The following is a 16,371-nucleotide window of genomic DNA, read 5'->3' on the forward strand; positions in this document are numbered from 1 at the left end:
AGAAGCTCCCCAACTCAATAGAGCTGTAAGTATAGAAGCGTCCCAACTCAATAGAGCTGTAAGTATAGAAGCTCCCCAACTCAATAGAGCTGTAAGTATAGAAGCTCCCCAACTCAATAGAGCTGTAAGTATAGAAGCTCCCCAACTCAATAGAGCTGTAAGTATAGAAGCTCCCCAACTCAATAGAGCTGTAAGTATAGAAGCTCCCCAACTCAATAGAGCTGTAAGTATAGAAGCTCCCCAACTCAATAGAGCTGTAAGTATAGAAGCTCCCCAACTCAATAGAGCTGTAAGTATAGAAGCTCCCCAACCCAATAGAGCTGTAAGTATAGAAGCGCCCCAACTCAATAGAGCTGTAAGTATAGAAGCTCCCCAACTCAATAGAGCTGTAAGTATAGAAGCTCCCCAACTCAATAGAGCTGTAAGTATAGAAGCTCCCCAACTCAATAGAGCTGTAAGTATAGAAGCTCCCCAACTCAATAGAGCTGTAAGTATAGAAGCTCCCCAACTTAATAGAGCTGTAAGTATAGAAGCTCCCCAACTCAATAGAGCTGTAAGTATAGAAGCTCCCCAACTCAATAGAGCTGTAAGTATAGAAGCTCCCCAACTCAATAGAGCTGTAGGTATAGAAGCTCCCCAACTCAATAGAGCTGTAGGTATAGAAGCTCCCCAACTCAATAGAGCTGTAAGTATAGAAGCTCCCCAACTCAATAGAGCTGTAAGTATAGAAGCTCCCCAACTCAATAGAGCTGTAAATATAGAAGCTCCCCATCTCAATAGAGCTGTAAGTATAGAAGCTCCCCAACTCAATAGAGCTGTAAGTATAGAAGCTCCCCAACTTAATAGAGCTGTAAGTATAGAAGCTCCCCAACTCAATAGAGCTGTAAGTATAGAAGCTCTCCAACTCAATAGAGCTGTAAGTATAGAAGCTCTCCAACTCAATAGAGCTGTAAGTATAGAAGCTCCCCAACTCAATAGAGCTGTAAGTATAGAAGCTCCCCAACTCAATAGAGCTGTAAGTATAGAAAGGTATTAGAAAAGCATATTTTCTTGCTGTAGGAAATACATCGGGCAGGAATGCATAGGAACTGTGGGACCAGCTGTTTTTATTCATCCACTAGATGGCGCTAGTTTTTATTCATCCACTAGATGGTGCTACAGTTACAGATGCACTGTATTTGGGGAAAGTAATCAAATCAATGGTGTTGTATTCTTTCACATGTTGGTGTTTTTTACTTGTTGTCAGTCTTTAAAAGTGTCGTTGCTCTTTGTCTTCAAGGTATCTGCATTCCAACAATATAACCAGCGTTCCCCAAGGTGATTTCTCATTGATATTCAGTCATTTACAGGAGGCCTGAGTTACTTCCATGGCCAATGCTATTATACTGAGTTACTTCCATGGCCAATACTATTATACTGAGTTACTTCCATGGCCAATACTATTATACTGAGTTACTTCCATGGCCAATAGTATTATACTGAGTTACTTCCATGGCCAATACTATTATACTGAGTTACTTCCATGGCCAATACTATTATACTGAGTTACTTCCATGGCCAATGCTATTATACTGAGTTACTTCCATGGCCAATACTATTATACTGAGTTACTTCCATGGCCAATACTATTATACTGAGTTACTTCCATGGCCAATGCTATTATACTGAGTTACTTCCATGGCCAATACTATTATACTGAGTTACTTCCATGGCCAATACTATTATACTGAGTTACTTCCATGGCCAATACTATTATACTGAGTTACTTCCATGGCCAATGCTATTATACTGAGTTACTTCCATGGCCAATACTATTATACTGAGTTACTTCCATGGCCAATACTATTATACTGAGTTACTTCCATGGCCAATACTATTATACTGAGTTACTTCCATGGCCAATACTATTATACTGAGTTACTTCCATGGCCAATACTATTATACTGAGTTACTTCCATGGCCAATACTATTATACTGAGTTACTTCCATGGCCAATACTATTATACTGAGTTACTTCCATGGCCAATACTATTATACTGAGTTACTTCCATGGCCAATACTATTATACTGAGTTACTTCCATGGCCAATACTATTATACTGAGTTACTTCCATGGCCAATGCTATTATACTGAGTTACTTCCATGGCCAATACTATTATACTGAGTTACTTCCATGGCCAATACTATTATACTGAGTTACTTCCATGGCCAATACTATTATACTGAGTTACTTCCATGGCCAATACTATTATACTGAGTTACTTCCATGTAACACCGTGTCAGTACTACATAGAGCCATGACTACATGGAACTCTATTCCACATCAAGTAACTGATGCAAGCAGTAGAATAGGATTTTTATATAAATCCACCTTATGGAACAGTGGGGACTGTGAAGCAACACAAACATAGGCACAGACACATGCACACACACACACACAATAACATACACACTATACACACACGTACACATGGATTTAGTGTTGTAGATATGGGGTAGTAGAGTAGAGGCCTGAAGGTACACACTTAATGTTTTGTGAAATCTGTTGTGAATGTATTGTAATGTTTTTAAAATTGTATAAACTGCCTTAATTTTGCTGGACCCCAGGAAGAGTAGCTGCTGCCTTGGCAGCAGCTAATGGGGATCCATAATTAATCCTAATACAGGGATCCCAATCACAGTGTCATTTGAAAGTTTACACAGTAAACAAGCAGTTGTATTGAATCCAAATATCGTGAGTGTATAATGTTTTCTGAGTAGCTGATAACCGGTTAACATTGAGGAGGTTCTAACTTAAAGGTGATGTTTACACTGCCTCAGCTATCGGTAACCTGTCCTCAGCTATCGGTAACCTGTCCTCAGCTATCGGTAACCTGTCCTCAGCTATCGGTAACCTGTCCTCAGCTATCGGTAACCTGTCCTCAGCTATCGGTAACCTGTCCTCAGCTATAGGTAACCTGACCCGGCTGCAGTCTTTAGACCTGAGTGACAACGCTCTGCAAGTCATCTGTCCAGAGATCGGCAGGCTGAGGTCCCTACGACACCTGAGACTGGCCAACAACCAGCTGAAATACCTGCCTCCAGGTAAGACTGGCCAACAACCAGCTGAAATACCTGCCTCCAGGTAAGACTGGCCAACAACCAGCTGAAATACCTACCTCCAGGTAAGACTGGCCAACAACCAGCTGAAATACCTGCCTCCAGGTAAGACTGGCCAACAACCAGCTGAAATACCTGCCTCCAGGTAAGACTGGCCAACAACCAGCTGAAATACCTGCCTCCAGGTAAGACTGGCCAACAACCAGCTGAAATACCTGCCTCCAGGTAAGACTGGCCAACAACCAACTTAAATACCTGCCTCCAGGTAAGACTGGCCAACAACCAGCTGAAATACCTACCTCCAGGTAAGACTGGCCAACAACCAGCTGAAATACCTGCCTCCAGGTAAGACTGGCCAACAACCAGCTGAAATACCTGCCTCCAGGTAAGACTGGCCAACAACCAGCTGAAATACCTGCCTCCAGGTAAGACTGACCAACAACCAGCTGAAATACCTACCTCCAGGTAAGACTGGCCAACAACCAGCTGAAATACCTGCCTCCAGGTAAGACTGACCAACAACCAGCTGAAATACCTGCCTCCAGGTAAGACTGGCCAACAACCAGCTGAAATACCTGCCTCCAGGTAAGACTGGCCAACAACCAGCTGTTCAGCAGTCTTATGGCTTGGGGGTAGAAGCTGTTAAGGAGCCTTTTGGACCTAGACTTGGTGCTCCGGTACCGCTTGCCGGGCGGTAGCAGTCTATGACTCGGGTGGTTGGAGTCTTTGACCATTTTTAATATGGCGCCATACTGGAGCAAGTTAGGGTTTAAGAAGCATCTGACGAATAAAATGTGATTTGATTTAACGTTGGACCAGAGCTGGCTGGCTGCAAACTGGTGTGCAGAGCGGCACCAACATTAAATTACAAACACTTCTTACCTTTTTGAATTTAATAAATCCAATGTGAAACATAACTATAGTATCCTTAACTAGCATTAACCCATTCTCTCATTAAACATCTCTCTCCCGAATTTCTGAATCACACTTGTAACGTCAGGAGGCTACAGTAGCCTATGTTTCGGAGGGGCAGGTAGCTGGCACACACTGGGAAAGGATTCCACTGGCAGGTAGCTGACACACACTGGGAAAGGATTCCACTGGCAGGCACACACTGGTAAAGGATTCCACTGGCAGGTAGACACTGGTAAAGGATTCCACTGGCAGGTAGCTGACACACACTGGTAAAGGATTCCACTGGCAGGTAGCTGACACACACTGGTAAAGGATTCCACTGGCAGGTAGCTGACACACACTGGTAAAGGATTCCACTGGCAGGTAGCTGACACACACTGGTAAAGGATTCCACTGGCAGGTAGCTGGCACACACTGGTAAAGGATTCCACTGGCAGGTAGCTGACACACACTGGTAAAGGATTCCACTGGCAGGTAGCTGACACACTGGTAAAGGATTCCACTGGCAGGTAGCTGACACACACTGGTAAAGGATTCCACTGGCAGGTAGCTGACACACACTGGTAAAGGATTCCACTGGCAGGTAGCTGACACACACTGGTAAAGGATTCCACTGGCAGGTAGCTGACACACACTGGTAAAGGATTCCACTGGCAGGTAGCTGACACACACTGGTAAAGGATTCCACTGGCAGGTAGCTGACACACACTGGTAAAGGATTCCACTGGCAGGTAGCTGACACACACTGGTAAAGGATTCCACTGGCAGGTAGCTGACACACTGGTAAAGGATTCCACTGGCAGGTAGCTGACACACACTGGTAAAGGATTCCACTGGCAGGTAGCTGACACACACTGGTAAAGGATTCCACTGGCAGGTAGCTGACACACTGGTAAAGGATTCCACTGGCAGGTAGCTGACACACACTGGTAAAGGATTCCACTGGCAGGTAGCTGACACACACTGGTAAAGGATTCCACTGGCAGGTAGCTGACACACTGGTAAAGGATTCCACTGGCAGGTAGCTGACACACACTGGTAAAGGATTCCACTGGCAGGTAGCTGACACACACTGGTAAAGGATTCCACTGGCAGGTAGCTGACACACTGGTAAAGGATTCCACTGGCAGGTAGCTGACACACACTGGTAAAGGATTCCACTGGCAGGTAGCTGACACACACTGGTAAAGGATTCCACTGGCAGGTAGACACTGGTAAAGGATTCCACTGGCAGGCACACACTGGTAAAGGATTCCACTGGCAGGTAGACACTGGTAAAGGATTCCACTGGCAGGTAGCTGGCACACACTGGTAAAGGATTCCACTGGCAGGTAGCTGACACACACTGGTAAAGGATTCCACTGGCAGGTAGCTGGCACACACTGGTAAAGGATTCCACTGGCAGGTAGCTGACACACACTGGTAAAGGATTCCACTGGCAGGTAGCTGACACACTGGTAAAGGATTCCACTGGCAGGTAGCTGACACACACTGGTAAAGGATTCCACTGGCAGGTAGCTGACACACACTGGTAAAGGATTCCACTGGCAGGTAGCTGACACACACTGGTAAAGGATTCCACTGGCAGGTAGCTGACACACACTGGTAAAGGATTCCACTGGCAGGTAGCTGACACACTGGTAAAGGATTCCACTGGCAGGTAGCTGACACACACTGGTAAAGGATTCCACTGGCAGGTAGACACTGGTAAAGGATTCCACTGGCAGGCACACACTGGTAAAGGATTCCACTGGCAGGTAGACACTGGTAAAGGATTCCACTGGCAGGTAGCTGGCACACACTGGGAAATGATTCCACTGGCAGGTAGCTGACACACACTGGTAAAGGATTCCACTGGCAGGTAGCTGACACACACTGGTAAAGGATTCCACTGGCAGGCACACACTGGTAAAGGATTCCACTGGCAGGTAGACACTGGTAAAGGATTCCACTGGCAGGTAGACACTGGTAAAGGATTCCAGCTGGCAGGTAGACACTGGAAGAAGGTTTCCAGCTGGCAGGTAGACACTGGAAGAAGGTTTCCAGCTGGCAGGTAGACACTGGAAGAAGGTTTCCAGCTGGCAGGTAGACACTGCAAGAAGGTTTCCAGCTGTCAGGTAGACACTGGAAGAAGGTTTCCAGCTGGCAGGTAGACACTGGAAGAAGGTTTCCAGCTGGCAGGTAGACACTGGAAGAAGGTTTTCAGCTGGCAGGTAGACACTGGAAAAAGGTTTTCAGCTGGCAGGTAGACACTGGAAAAAGGTTTTCAGCTGGCAGGTAGACACTGGAAGAAGGTTTCCAGCTGGCAGGTAGACACTGGAAGAAGGATTCCGCTGGCAGGTAGACACTGGAAGAAGGTTTCCAGCTGGCAGGTAGACACTGGAAGAAGGTTTCCAGCTGGCAGGTAGACACTGGAAGAAGGTTTCCAGCTGGCAGGTAGACACTGGAAGAAGATTTCCAGCTGGCAGGTAGACACTGGAAGAAGGTTTCCAGCTGGCAGGTAGACACTGGAAGAAGGTTTCCAGCTGGCAGGTAGACACTAGAAGAAGGTTTCCAGCTGGCAGGTAGACACTGGAAGAAGGTTTCCAGCTGGCAGGTAGACACTAGAAGAAGGTTTCCAGCTGGCAGGTAGACACTGGAAGAAGGTTCTGGGTGACAGAGTGAGAGCTTTGCATAGGAGCTTTGTTGTGCAGAGACAGAGGGAGGGGGGAGATGGGAGATACTGCCAGCAGGATAACACCATATTTTCAATTGGCAATAAATAGTAATAAATGAAATATGCTATCATGTGTATATATCAGCACATTAATTTTACAATTTTATGATCACTTATCTGAGAAGGTACTAAAATTAATACATGTGTTTATCTGAGGGTCGCCTCGACACCTTTTTTTTTTTTTTGCAACTTTGAAATTGGCCACTAGTGGGAATTAACACACAGTGGGAATTAACACCGAACTGTCAATAACTTTATAATAAAACATCTGATTGGCTTAGAATAAAAAACTGTTATGATATAACAACCAGATGAATTAGTTGAAACATTCAACAGCAGAATTTTCTTCTTTTTTATCCAAAGACTGAGGTGGGCTTAATGGGGTACGCATACCCTATAAGTCATTGACTGACTCTCTCTCTCTCTCTCTCTCTCTCGCTCTCTCCATCTCTCTCTCTCTCCATCTCTCTCTCTCCATCTCCCTCCATCTCTCTCTGTCTCTCTGTGTCTCTCTCTCTCCCTCTGTCTCTTGCTCTCTCTCTCCCTCTGTCTCTTGCTCTCTCTCTCTCTCACTCTCACTCTCACTCTCACTCTCTCTCTCTCTCTCTCTCTCTCTCTCTCTCTCTCTCTCTCTGTGTCTCTGTCTCTCCCTCTCTCTCTCTCTCCGTCTCTCTCCGTCTCTCTGTGTCTCTGTCTCTCCGTCTCTCTCTCTCTCTCTCTCTCTCCCTCTCTCTCTCTCTCTCTCTCTCTCTCTCTCTCTCTCTCTCTCTCTCTCTCTCTCTCTCTCTCTCTCTGTCTCTGTCTCTGTCTCTGTCTGTGTCTCTCTCTCCATCTCTGTCTCTCTCTCCATCTCTCTCTGTGTCTCTCTCTCTCTCTCTCTCTCTCTCTCTCTCTGTCTCTGTCTCTCTCTCCATCTCTCTCTGTCTCTCTCTCCCTCTCTCTCTCTCCCTCTCTCTCTCTCCCTCTCTCTCTCTCTCTCTCTCTCTCTCTCTCTCTCTCTCTCTCTCTCTCTCTCTCTCTCTCTCTCTCTCTCTCTCTCTGTCTCTCTCTGTCTCTGTCTCTGTCTCTCTCTCCATCTCTCTCTGTGTCTCTCTCTCCATCTCTCTCTGTGTCTCTCTCTCTCTCTCTCTCCATCTCTCTCTGTGTCTCTCTCTCTCTCTCTCTCTCTCTCCATCTCTCTCTGTCTCTCTGTGTCTCTGTCTCTCTCTCTCTCTCTCTCTCTGTCTCTCTGTGTCTCTGTCTCTCTCTGTGTCTCTGTCTCTCTCTGTCTCTCTGTGTCTCTGTCTCTCTCTGTCTCTCTGTGTCTCTGTCTCTCTCTCTCTCTCTCTCTCTCTCTCCGTCTCTCTCTGTCTCTCTGTGTCTCTCTCTCTCTCTCTCTCTCTCCGTCTCTCTCTGTGTCTCTGTGTCTCTCTCTCCCTCTCCCTCTCCCTCTCCCTCTCCCTCTCTCTCTCTCTGTCTCTGTCTCTCTCTCTCTCAGAGATTGGAGCCCTCTGTGACCTAGAGACCCTGGATGTCAGTAGAAATGTGTTGGTGTGTCTTCCAGAGCGGCTGCACCAGTGTCTGTCTCTCCAGTGTCTCACTGCTGACAGGAACAACCTGACCAGCTTCCCCAGACAGCTCTGCCAGCTCCGCAGCCTCAACGAGCTCAGTATGGCTGCTAACCAACTCACCTCTCTACCCCTAGGTTAGTATGGGGTCAGGGGTTAAAGCTCCACAGCCTCAACGAGCTCAGTATGGCTGCTAACCAACTCACCCCTCTACCCCTAGGTTAGTATACACACACACCTTGCTGCCCCTAGGGTCATGTCTGTCCCTGTTTCCAGCAGCCGATCCAGTGCCCCTAGGGTCATGTCTGTCCCTGTTTCCAGCAGCCGATCCAGTGCCCCTAGGGTCATGTCTGTCCCTGTTTCCAGCAGCCGATCCAGTGCCCCTAGGGTCATGTCTGTCCCTGTTTCCAGCAGCCGATCCAGTGCCCCTAGGGTCATGTCTGTCCCTGTTTCCAGCAGCCGATCCAGTGCCCCTAGGGTCATGTCTGTCCCTGTTTCCAGCAGCCGATCCAGTGCCCCTAGGGTCATGTCTGCCCCTGTTTCCAGCAGCCGATCCAGTGCCCCTAGGGTCATGTCTGTCCCTGTTTCCAGCAGCCGATCCAGTGCCCCTAGGGTCATGTCTGTCCCTGTTTCCAGCAGCCGATCCAGTGCCCCTAGGGTCATGTCTGTCCCTGTTTCCAGCAGCCGATCCAGTGCCCCTAGGGTCATGTCTGTCCCTGTTTCCAGCAGCCGATCCAGTGCCCCTAGGGTCATGTCTGTCCCTGTTTCCAGCAGCCGATCCAGTGCCCCTAGGGTCATGTCTGTCCCTGTTTCCAGCAGCCGATCCAGTGCCCCTAGGGTCATGTCTGTCCCTGTTTCCAGCAGCCGATCCAGTGCCCCTAGGGTCATGTCTGTCCCTGTTTCCAGCAGCCGATCCAGTGCCCCTAGGTGCCATTCTCTGGTCTAAAGTAGTGCACTATATAGGGAATAGGGTGCCATTCTCTGGTCTAAAGTAGTGCACTATATAGGGAATAGGGTACCATTCTCTGGTCTAAAGTAGTGCACTATATAGGGAATAGGGTGTCATTCTCTGGTCTAAAGTAGTGCACTATATAGGGAATAGGGTGCCATTCTCTGGTCTAAAGTAGTGCACTATATAGGGAATAGGGTGCCATTCTCTGGTCTAAAGTAGTGTACTATATAGGGAATAGGGTGTCATTCTCTGGTCTAAAGTAGTGCACTATATAGGGAATAGGGTGCCATTCTCTGGTCTAAAGTAGTGCACTATATAGGGAATAGGGTGCCATTCTCTGGTCTAAAGTAGTGCACTATATAGGGAATAGGGTACCATTCTCTGGTCTAAAGTAGTGCACTATATAGGGAATAGGGTGTCATTCTCTGGTCTAAAGTAGTGCACTATATAGGGAATAGGGTGCCATTCTCTGGTCTAAAGTAGTGCACTATATAGGGAATAGGGTGCCATTCTCTGGTCTAAAGTAGTGTACTATATAGGGAATAGGGTGTCATTCTCTGGTCTAAAGTAGTGCACTATATAGGGAATAGGGTGCCATTCTCTGGTCTAAAGTAGTGCACTATATAGGGAATAGGGTGCCATTCTCTGGTCTAAAGTAGTGCACTATATAGGGAATAGGGTGCCATTCTCTGGTCTAAAGTAGTGCACTATATAGGGAATAGGGTGCCATTCTCTGGTCTAAAGTAGTGCACTATATAGGGAATAGGGTGCCATTCTCTGGTCTAAAGTAGTGCACTATATAGGGAATAGGGTGCCATTCTCTGGTCTAAAGTAGTGCACTATATAGGGAATAGGGTGCCATTCTCTGGTCTAAAGTAGTGCACTATATAGGGAATAGGGTGCCATTCTCTGGTCTAAAGTAGTGCACTATATAGGGAATAGGGTACCATTCTCTGGTCTAAAGTAGTGCACTATACAGGGAATAGGGTGCCATTCTCTGGTCTAAAGTAGTGCACTATATAGGGAATAGGGTGCCATTCTCTGGTCTAAAGTAGTGTACTATATAGGGAATAGGGTGTCATTCTCTGGTCTAAAGTAGTGCACTATATAGGGAATAGGGTGCCATTCTCTGGTCTAAAGTAGTGCACTATATAGGGAATAGGGTGCCATTCTCTGGTCTAAAGTAGTGCACTATATAGGGAATAGGGTACCATTCTCTGGTCTAAAGTAGTGCACTATATAGGGAATAGGGTGTCATTCTCTGGTCTAAAGTAGTGCACTATATAGGGAATAGGGTGCCATTCTCTGGTCTAAAGTAGTGTACTATATAGGGAATAGGGTGTCATTCTCTGGTCTAAAGTAGTGCACTATATAGGGAATAGGGTGCCATTCTCTGGTCTAAAGTAGTGCACTATATAGGGAATAGGGTGCCATTCTCTGGTCTAAAGTAGTGCACTATATAGGGAATAGGGTACCATTCTCTGGTCTAAAGTAGTGCACTATATAGGGAATAGGGTGTCATTCTCTGGTCTAAAGTAGTGCACTATATAGGGAATAGGGTGCCATTCTCTGGTCTAAAGTAGTGCACTATATAGGGAATAGGGTGCCATTCTCTGGTCTAAAGTAGTGTACTATATAGGGAATAGGGTGTCATTCTCTGGTCTAAAGTAGTGCACTATATAGGGAATAGGGTGCCATTCTCTGGTCTAAAGTAGTGCACTATATAGGGAATAGGGTGCCATTCTCTGGTCTAAAGTAGTGCACTATATAGGGAATAGGGTGCCATTCTCTGGTCTAAAGTAGTGCACTATATAGGGAATAGGGTGCCATTCTCTGGTCTAAAGTAGTGCACTATATAGGGAATAGGGTGCCATTCTCTGGTCTAAAGTAGTGCACTATATAGGGAATAGGGTGCCATTCTCTGGTCTAAAGTAGTGCACTATATAGGGAATAGGGTGCCATTCTCTGGTCTAAAGTAGTGCACTATATAGGGAATAGGGTGCCATTCTCTGGTCTAAAGTAGTGCACTATATAGGGAATAGGGTACCATTCTCTGGTCTAAAGTAGTGCACTATACAGGGAATAGGGTGCCATTCTCTGGTCTAAAGTAGTGCACTATATAGGGAATAGGGTGCCATTCTCTGGTCTAAAGTAGTGCACTATACAGGGAATAGGGTGTCATTCTCTGGTCTAAAGTAGTGCACTATACAGGGAATAGGGTGTCATTCTCTGGTCTAAAGTAGTGCACTATATAGGGAATAGGGTGCCATTCTCTGGTCTAAAGTAGTGCACTATACAGGGAATAGGGTGTCATTCTCTGGTCTAAAGTAGTGCACTATACAGGGAATAGGGTGTCATTCTCTGGTCTAAAGTAGTGCACTATATAGGGAATAGGGTACCATTCTCTGGTCTAAAGTAGTGCACTATATAGGGAATAGGGTACCATTCTCTGGTCTAAAGTAGTGCACTATATAGGGAATAGGGTACCATTCTCTGGTCTAAAGTAGTGCACTATATAGGGAATAGGGTGCCATTCTCTGGTCTAAAGTAGTGCACTATATAGGGAATAGGGTACCATTCTCTGGTCTAAAGTAGTGCACTATATAGGGAATAGGGTACCATTCTCTGGTCTAAAGTAGTGCACTACATAGGGAATAGGGTGCCATTCTCTGGTCTAAAGTAGTGCACTATATAGGGAATAGGGTGCCATTCTCTGGTCTAAAGTAGTGCACTATATAGGGAATAGGGTACCATTCTCTGGTCTAAAGTAGTGCACTATATAGGGAATAGGGTGCCATTCTCTGGTCTAAAGTAGTGCACTATATAGGGAATAGGGTGCCATTCTCTGGTCTAAAGTAGTGCACTATATAGGGAATAGGGTGCCATTCTCTGGTCTAAAGTAGTGCACTATATAGGGAATAGGGTGCCATTCTCTGGTCTAAAGTAGTGCACTATATAGGGAATAGGGTGCCATTCTCTGGTCTAAAGTAGTGCACTATATAGGGAATAGGGTGCCATTCTCTGGTCTAAAGTAGTGCACTATATAGGGAATAGGGTGCCATTCTCTGGTCTAAAGTAGTGCACTATATAGGGAATAGGGTGTCATTCTCTGGTCTAAAGTAGTGCACTATACAGGGAATAGGGTGTCATTCTCTGGTCTAAAGTAGTGCACTATATAGGGAATAGGGTACCATTCTCTGGTCTAAAGTAGTGCACTATATAGGGAATAGGGTACCATTCTCTGGTCTAAAGTAGTGCACTATATAGGGAATAGGGTACCATTCTCTGGTCTAAAGTAGTGCACTATATAGGGAATAGGGTGCCATTCTCTGGTCTAAAGTAGTGCACTATATAGGGAATAGGGTACCATTCTCTGGTCTAAAGTAGTGCACTATATAGGGAATAGGGTACCATTCTCTGGTCTAAAGTAGTGCACTACATAGGGAATAGGGTGCCATTCTCTGGTCTAAAGTAGTGCACTATATAGGGAATAGGGTGCCATTCTCTGGTCTAAAGTAGTGCACTATATAGGGAATAGGTACCATTCTCTGGTCTAAAGTAGTGCACTATATAGGGAATAGGGTGCCATTCTCTGGTCTAAAGTAGTGCACTATATAGGGAATAGGGTGCCATTCTCTGGTCTAAAGTAGTGCACTATATAGGGAATAGGGTGCCATTCTCTGGTCTAAAGTAGTGCACTATATAGGGAATAGGGTGCCATTCTCTGGTCTAAAGTAGTGCACTATATAGGGAATAGGGTGCCATTCTCTGGTCTAAAGTAGTGCACTATATAGGGAATAGGGTGCCATTCTCTGGTCTAAAGTAGTGCACTATATAGGGAATAGGGTGCCATTCTCTGGTCTAAAGTAGTGCACTATATAGGGAATAGGGTGCCATTCTCTGGTCTAAAGTAGTGCACTATATAGGGAATAGGGTGCCATTCTCTGGTCTAAAGTAGTGCACTATATAGGGAATAGGGTGCCATTCTCTGGTCTAAAGTAGTGCTCTATATAGGGAATAGGGTGCCATTCTCTGGTCTAAAGTAGTGCACTATATAGGGAATAGGGTGTCATTCTCTGGTCTAAAGTAGTGCACTATATAGGGAATAGGGTACCATTCTCTGGTCTAAAGTAGTGCACTATATAGGGAATAGGGTGCCATTCTCTGGTCTAAAGTAGTGCACTATATAGGGAATAGGGTGCCATTCTCTGGTCTAAAGTAGTGCACTATATAGGGAATAGGGTGCCATTCTCTGGTCTAAAGTAGTGCACTATATAGGGAATAGGGTGCCATTCTCTGGTCTAAAGTAGTGCTCTATATAGGGAATAGGGTGCCATTCTCTGGTCTAAAGTAGTGCACTATATAGGGAATAGGGAGCCATTCTCTGGTCTAAAGTAGTGCACTATATAGGGAATAGGGTGCCATTCTCTGGTCTAAAGTAGTGCACTATATAGGGAATAGGGTGCCATTCTCTGGTCTAAAGTAGTGCACTATATAGGGAATAGGGTGCCATTCTCTGGTCTAAAGTAGTGCACTATACAGGGAATAGGGTGCCATTCTCTGGTCTAAAGTAGTGCTCTATATAGGGAATAGGGTGCCATTCTCTGGTCTAAAGTAGTGCACTATATAGGGAATAGGGTGTCATTCTCTGGTCTAAAGTAGTGCACTATATAGGGAATAGGGTACCATTCTCTGGTCTAAAGTAGTGCACTATATAGGAATAGGGTGCCATTCTCTGGTCTAAAGTAGTGCACTATATAGGGAATAGGGTGCCATTCTCTGGTCTAAAGTAGTGCACTATATAGGGAATAGGGTGCCATTCTCTGGTCTAAAGTAGTGCACTATATAGGGAATAGGGTGCCATTCTCTGGTCTAAAGTAGTGCTCTATATAGGGAATAGGGTGCCATTCTCTGGTCTAAAGTAGTGCACTATATAGGGAATAGGGTGCCATTCTCTGGTCTAAAGTAGTGCACTATATAGGGAATAGGGAGCCATTCTCTGGTCTAAAGTAGTGCACTATATAGGGAATAGGGTACCATTCTCTGGTCTAAAGTAGTGCACTACACAGGGAATAGGGTGCCATTCTCTGGTCTAAAGTAGTGCTCTATATAGGGAATAGGGTGCCATTCTCTGGTCTAAAGTAGTGCACTATATAGGGAATAGGGTACCATTCTCTGGTCTAAAGTAGTGCACTATATAGGGAATAGGGTACCATTCTCTGGTCTAAAGTAGTGCACTATATAGGGAATAGGGTGCCATTCTCTGGTCTAAAGTAGTGCACTATATAGGGAATAGGGTGCCATTTGGGACGCAGCCCTTCTAAATCCTCTCACATTGCCTAGTAATGACTCTGCTATAGCTAGTAGCATGGCTGCTCTGCTCTGCTCTGCTCTGCTCTGCTCTGTGGAGATGGGGAGGATTCTCCCCTCAGACTGACAGACAGACAGGGGAGATGGGGAGGATTCTCCCCTCAGACTGACAGACAGACAGGGGAGATGGGGAGGATTCTCCCCTCAGACTGACAGACAGGATCCAACTGACGACAGGGGAGATGGGGAGGATTCTCCCCTCAGACTGACAGACAGGGGAGATGGGGAGGATTCTCCCCTCAGACTGACAGACAGACAGGGAGATGGGGAGGATTCTCCCTCAGACTGACAGACAGACAGGGGAGATGGGGGAGGATTCTCCCCCTCAGACTGACAGACAGACAGGGGAGATGGGGAGGATTCTCCCTCAGACCAGACAGACAGACAGGAGATGGGGAGGATTCTCCCTCAGACTGACAGACAGCGGAGATGGGGGAGGATTCTCCCCTCAGACTGACAGACAGACAGGGGAGATGGGGAGGATTCTCCCCTCAGACTGACAGACAGACAGGGGAGATGGGGAGGATTCTCCCCTCAGACTGACTGACAGACAGGGGAGATGGGGAGGATTCTCCCTCAGACTGACAGACAGGGGAGATGGGGGAGGATTCTCCCTCAGACTGACAGACAGGGGAGATGGGGGAGGATTCTCCCCTCAGACTGACAGACAGACAGGGGAGATGGGGAGGATTCTCCCCTCAGACTGACAGACAGACAGGGGAGATGGGGAGGATTCTCCCCTCAGACTGACAGACAGGGGAGATGGGGAGGATTCTCCCCTCAGACAGACAGACAGAGGGGGAGATGGGGGAGGATTCTCCCCTCAGACAGACAGACAGACAGGGGAGATGGGGAGGATTCTCCCCTCAGACTGACAGACAGACAGGGGAGATGGGGAGGATTCTCCCCTCAGACTGACAGACAGACAGGGGAGATGGGGAGGATTCTCCCCTCAGACTGACAGACAGACAGGGGAGATGGGGAGGATTCTCCCCTCAGACTGACAGACAGACAGACAGGGGAGATGGGGAGGATTCTCCCCTCAGACTGACAGACAGACAGGGGAGATGGGGAGGATTCTCCCCTCAGACAGACAGACAGACAGGGGAGATGGGGAGGATTCTCCCCTCAGACTGACAGACAGACAGGGGAGATGGGGAGGATTCTCCCCTCAGACTGACAGACAGGGAGGGATATTTAGTTCTCTATCTTACGCTGAGGCATTTTTGCCATTTTACCGTTGGGCCGGTATGCTGGTTTGAATCCTTGAGCCGACTAAGTGAAAAATCTGTCGGTTCCCTTGAGCAAGGCACTTAACCCAAATTGCTCCTTTAAGTTGCTTTGGATAAGAGCGTCTGCTAAATTCATGCCGACACAATGTCTGTGCTCACTTGGGCGTGGTTACTGACTGGGCAAATGTTCTAATGAGAAAACAATTAACTCATTAGAAGGCTAACATCACATTGCTATCTTAACCAAAATACTCTCAAACTTAATCATATATTTTATACGACATTTAGATGTAAACTTGAGAAGTAGAATATGTACACTTTCCGAGTTAGTTATTTCTTGATACCATTCTTAATGACATCACTAAATAATAAACAATATGACATGATTATTCTTTAGATCCCTACTGACCATTCCAAACATTTGGATGTCAGAAATAATGTTCCAATGTCCAGTCTTTTGACGTTAGTGTTTAGGCGGGCCACACTCTCTCTAGACGTAGACATTCCTTTGGTGGATACTGAAAGGCAGAGAGAGAAAGT

At 46.3% G+C, this 16,371-nt stretch overlaps 1 protein-coding gene across 3 annotated transcripts in view; it reads left to right on the top strand.

The window, feature by feature from the left end:
* The window catches only part of lrrc28 (leucine rich repeat containing 28), a 56,629-nt gene that overhangs the window by 8,266 nt on the left and 31,992 nt on the right, over positions 1 to 16,371 (top strand). For all 3 annotated transcript variants that reach the window (XM_045212774.1, XM_045212775.1, XM_045212776.1), the window contains exons 5-7: positions 1,280 to 1,317; positions 2,947 to 3,084; positions 8,208 to 8,414. In XM_045212774.1, coding sequence (XP_045068709.1) covers positions 1,280 to 1,317; positions 2,947 to 3,084; positions 8,208 to 8,414 — 383 coding nt within the window. The remainder of the gene's footprint in view (positions 1 to 1,279; positions 1,318 to 2,946; positions 3,085 to 8,207; positions 8,415 to 16,371) is intronic.

This window comes from Coregonus clupeaformis, unplaced genomic scaffold (genome assembly GCF_020615455.1).
Source record: "Coregonus clupeaformis isolate EN_2021a unplaced genomic scaffold, ASM2061545v1 scaf0050, whole genome shotgun sequence".
Lineage (NCBI taxonomy): Eukaryota > Metazoa > Chordata > Actinopteri > Salmoniformes > Salmonidae > Coregonus > Coregonus clupeaformis.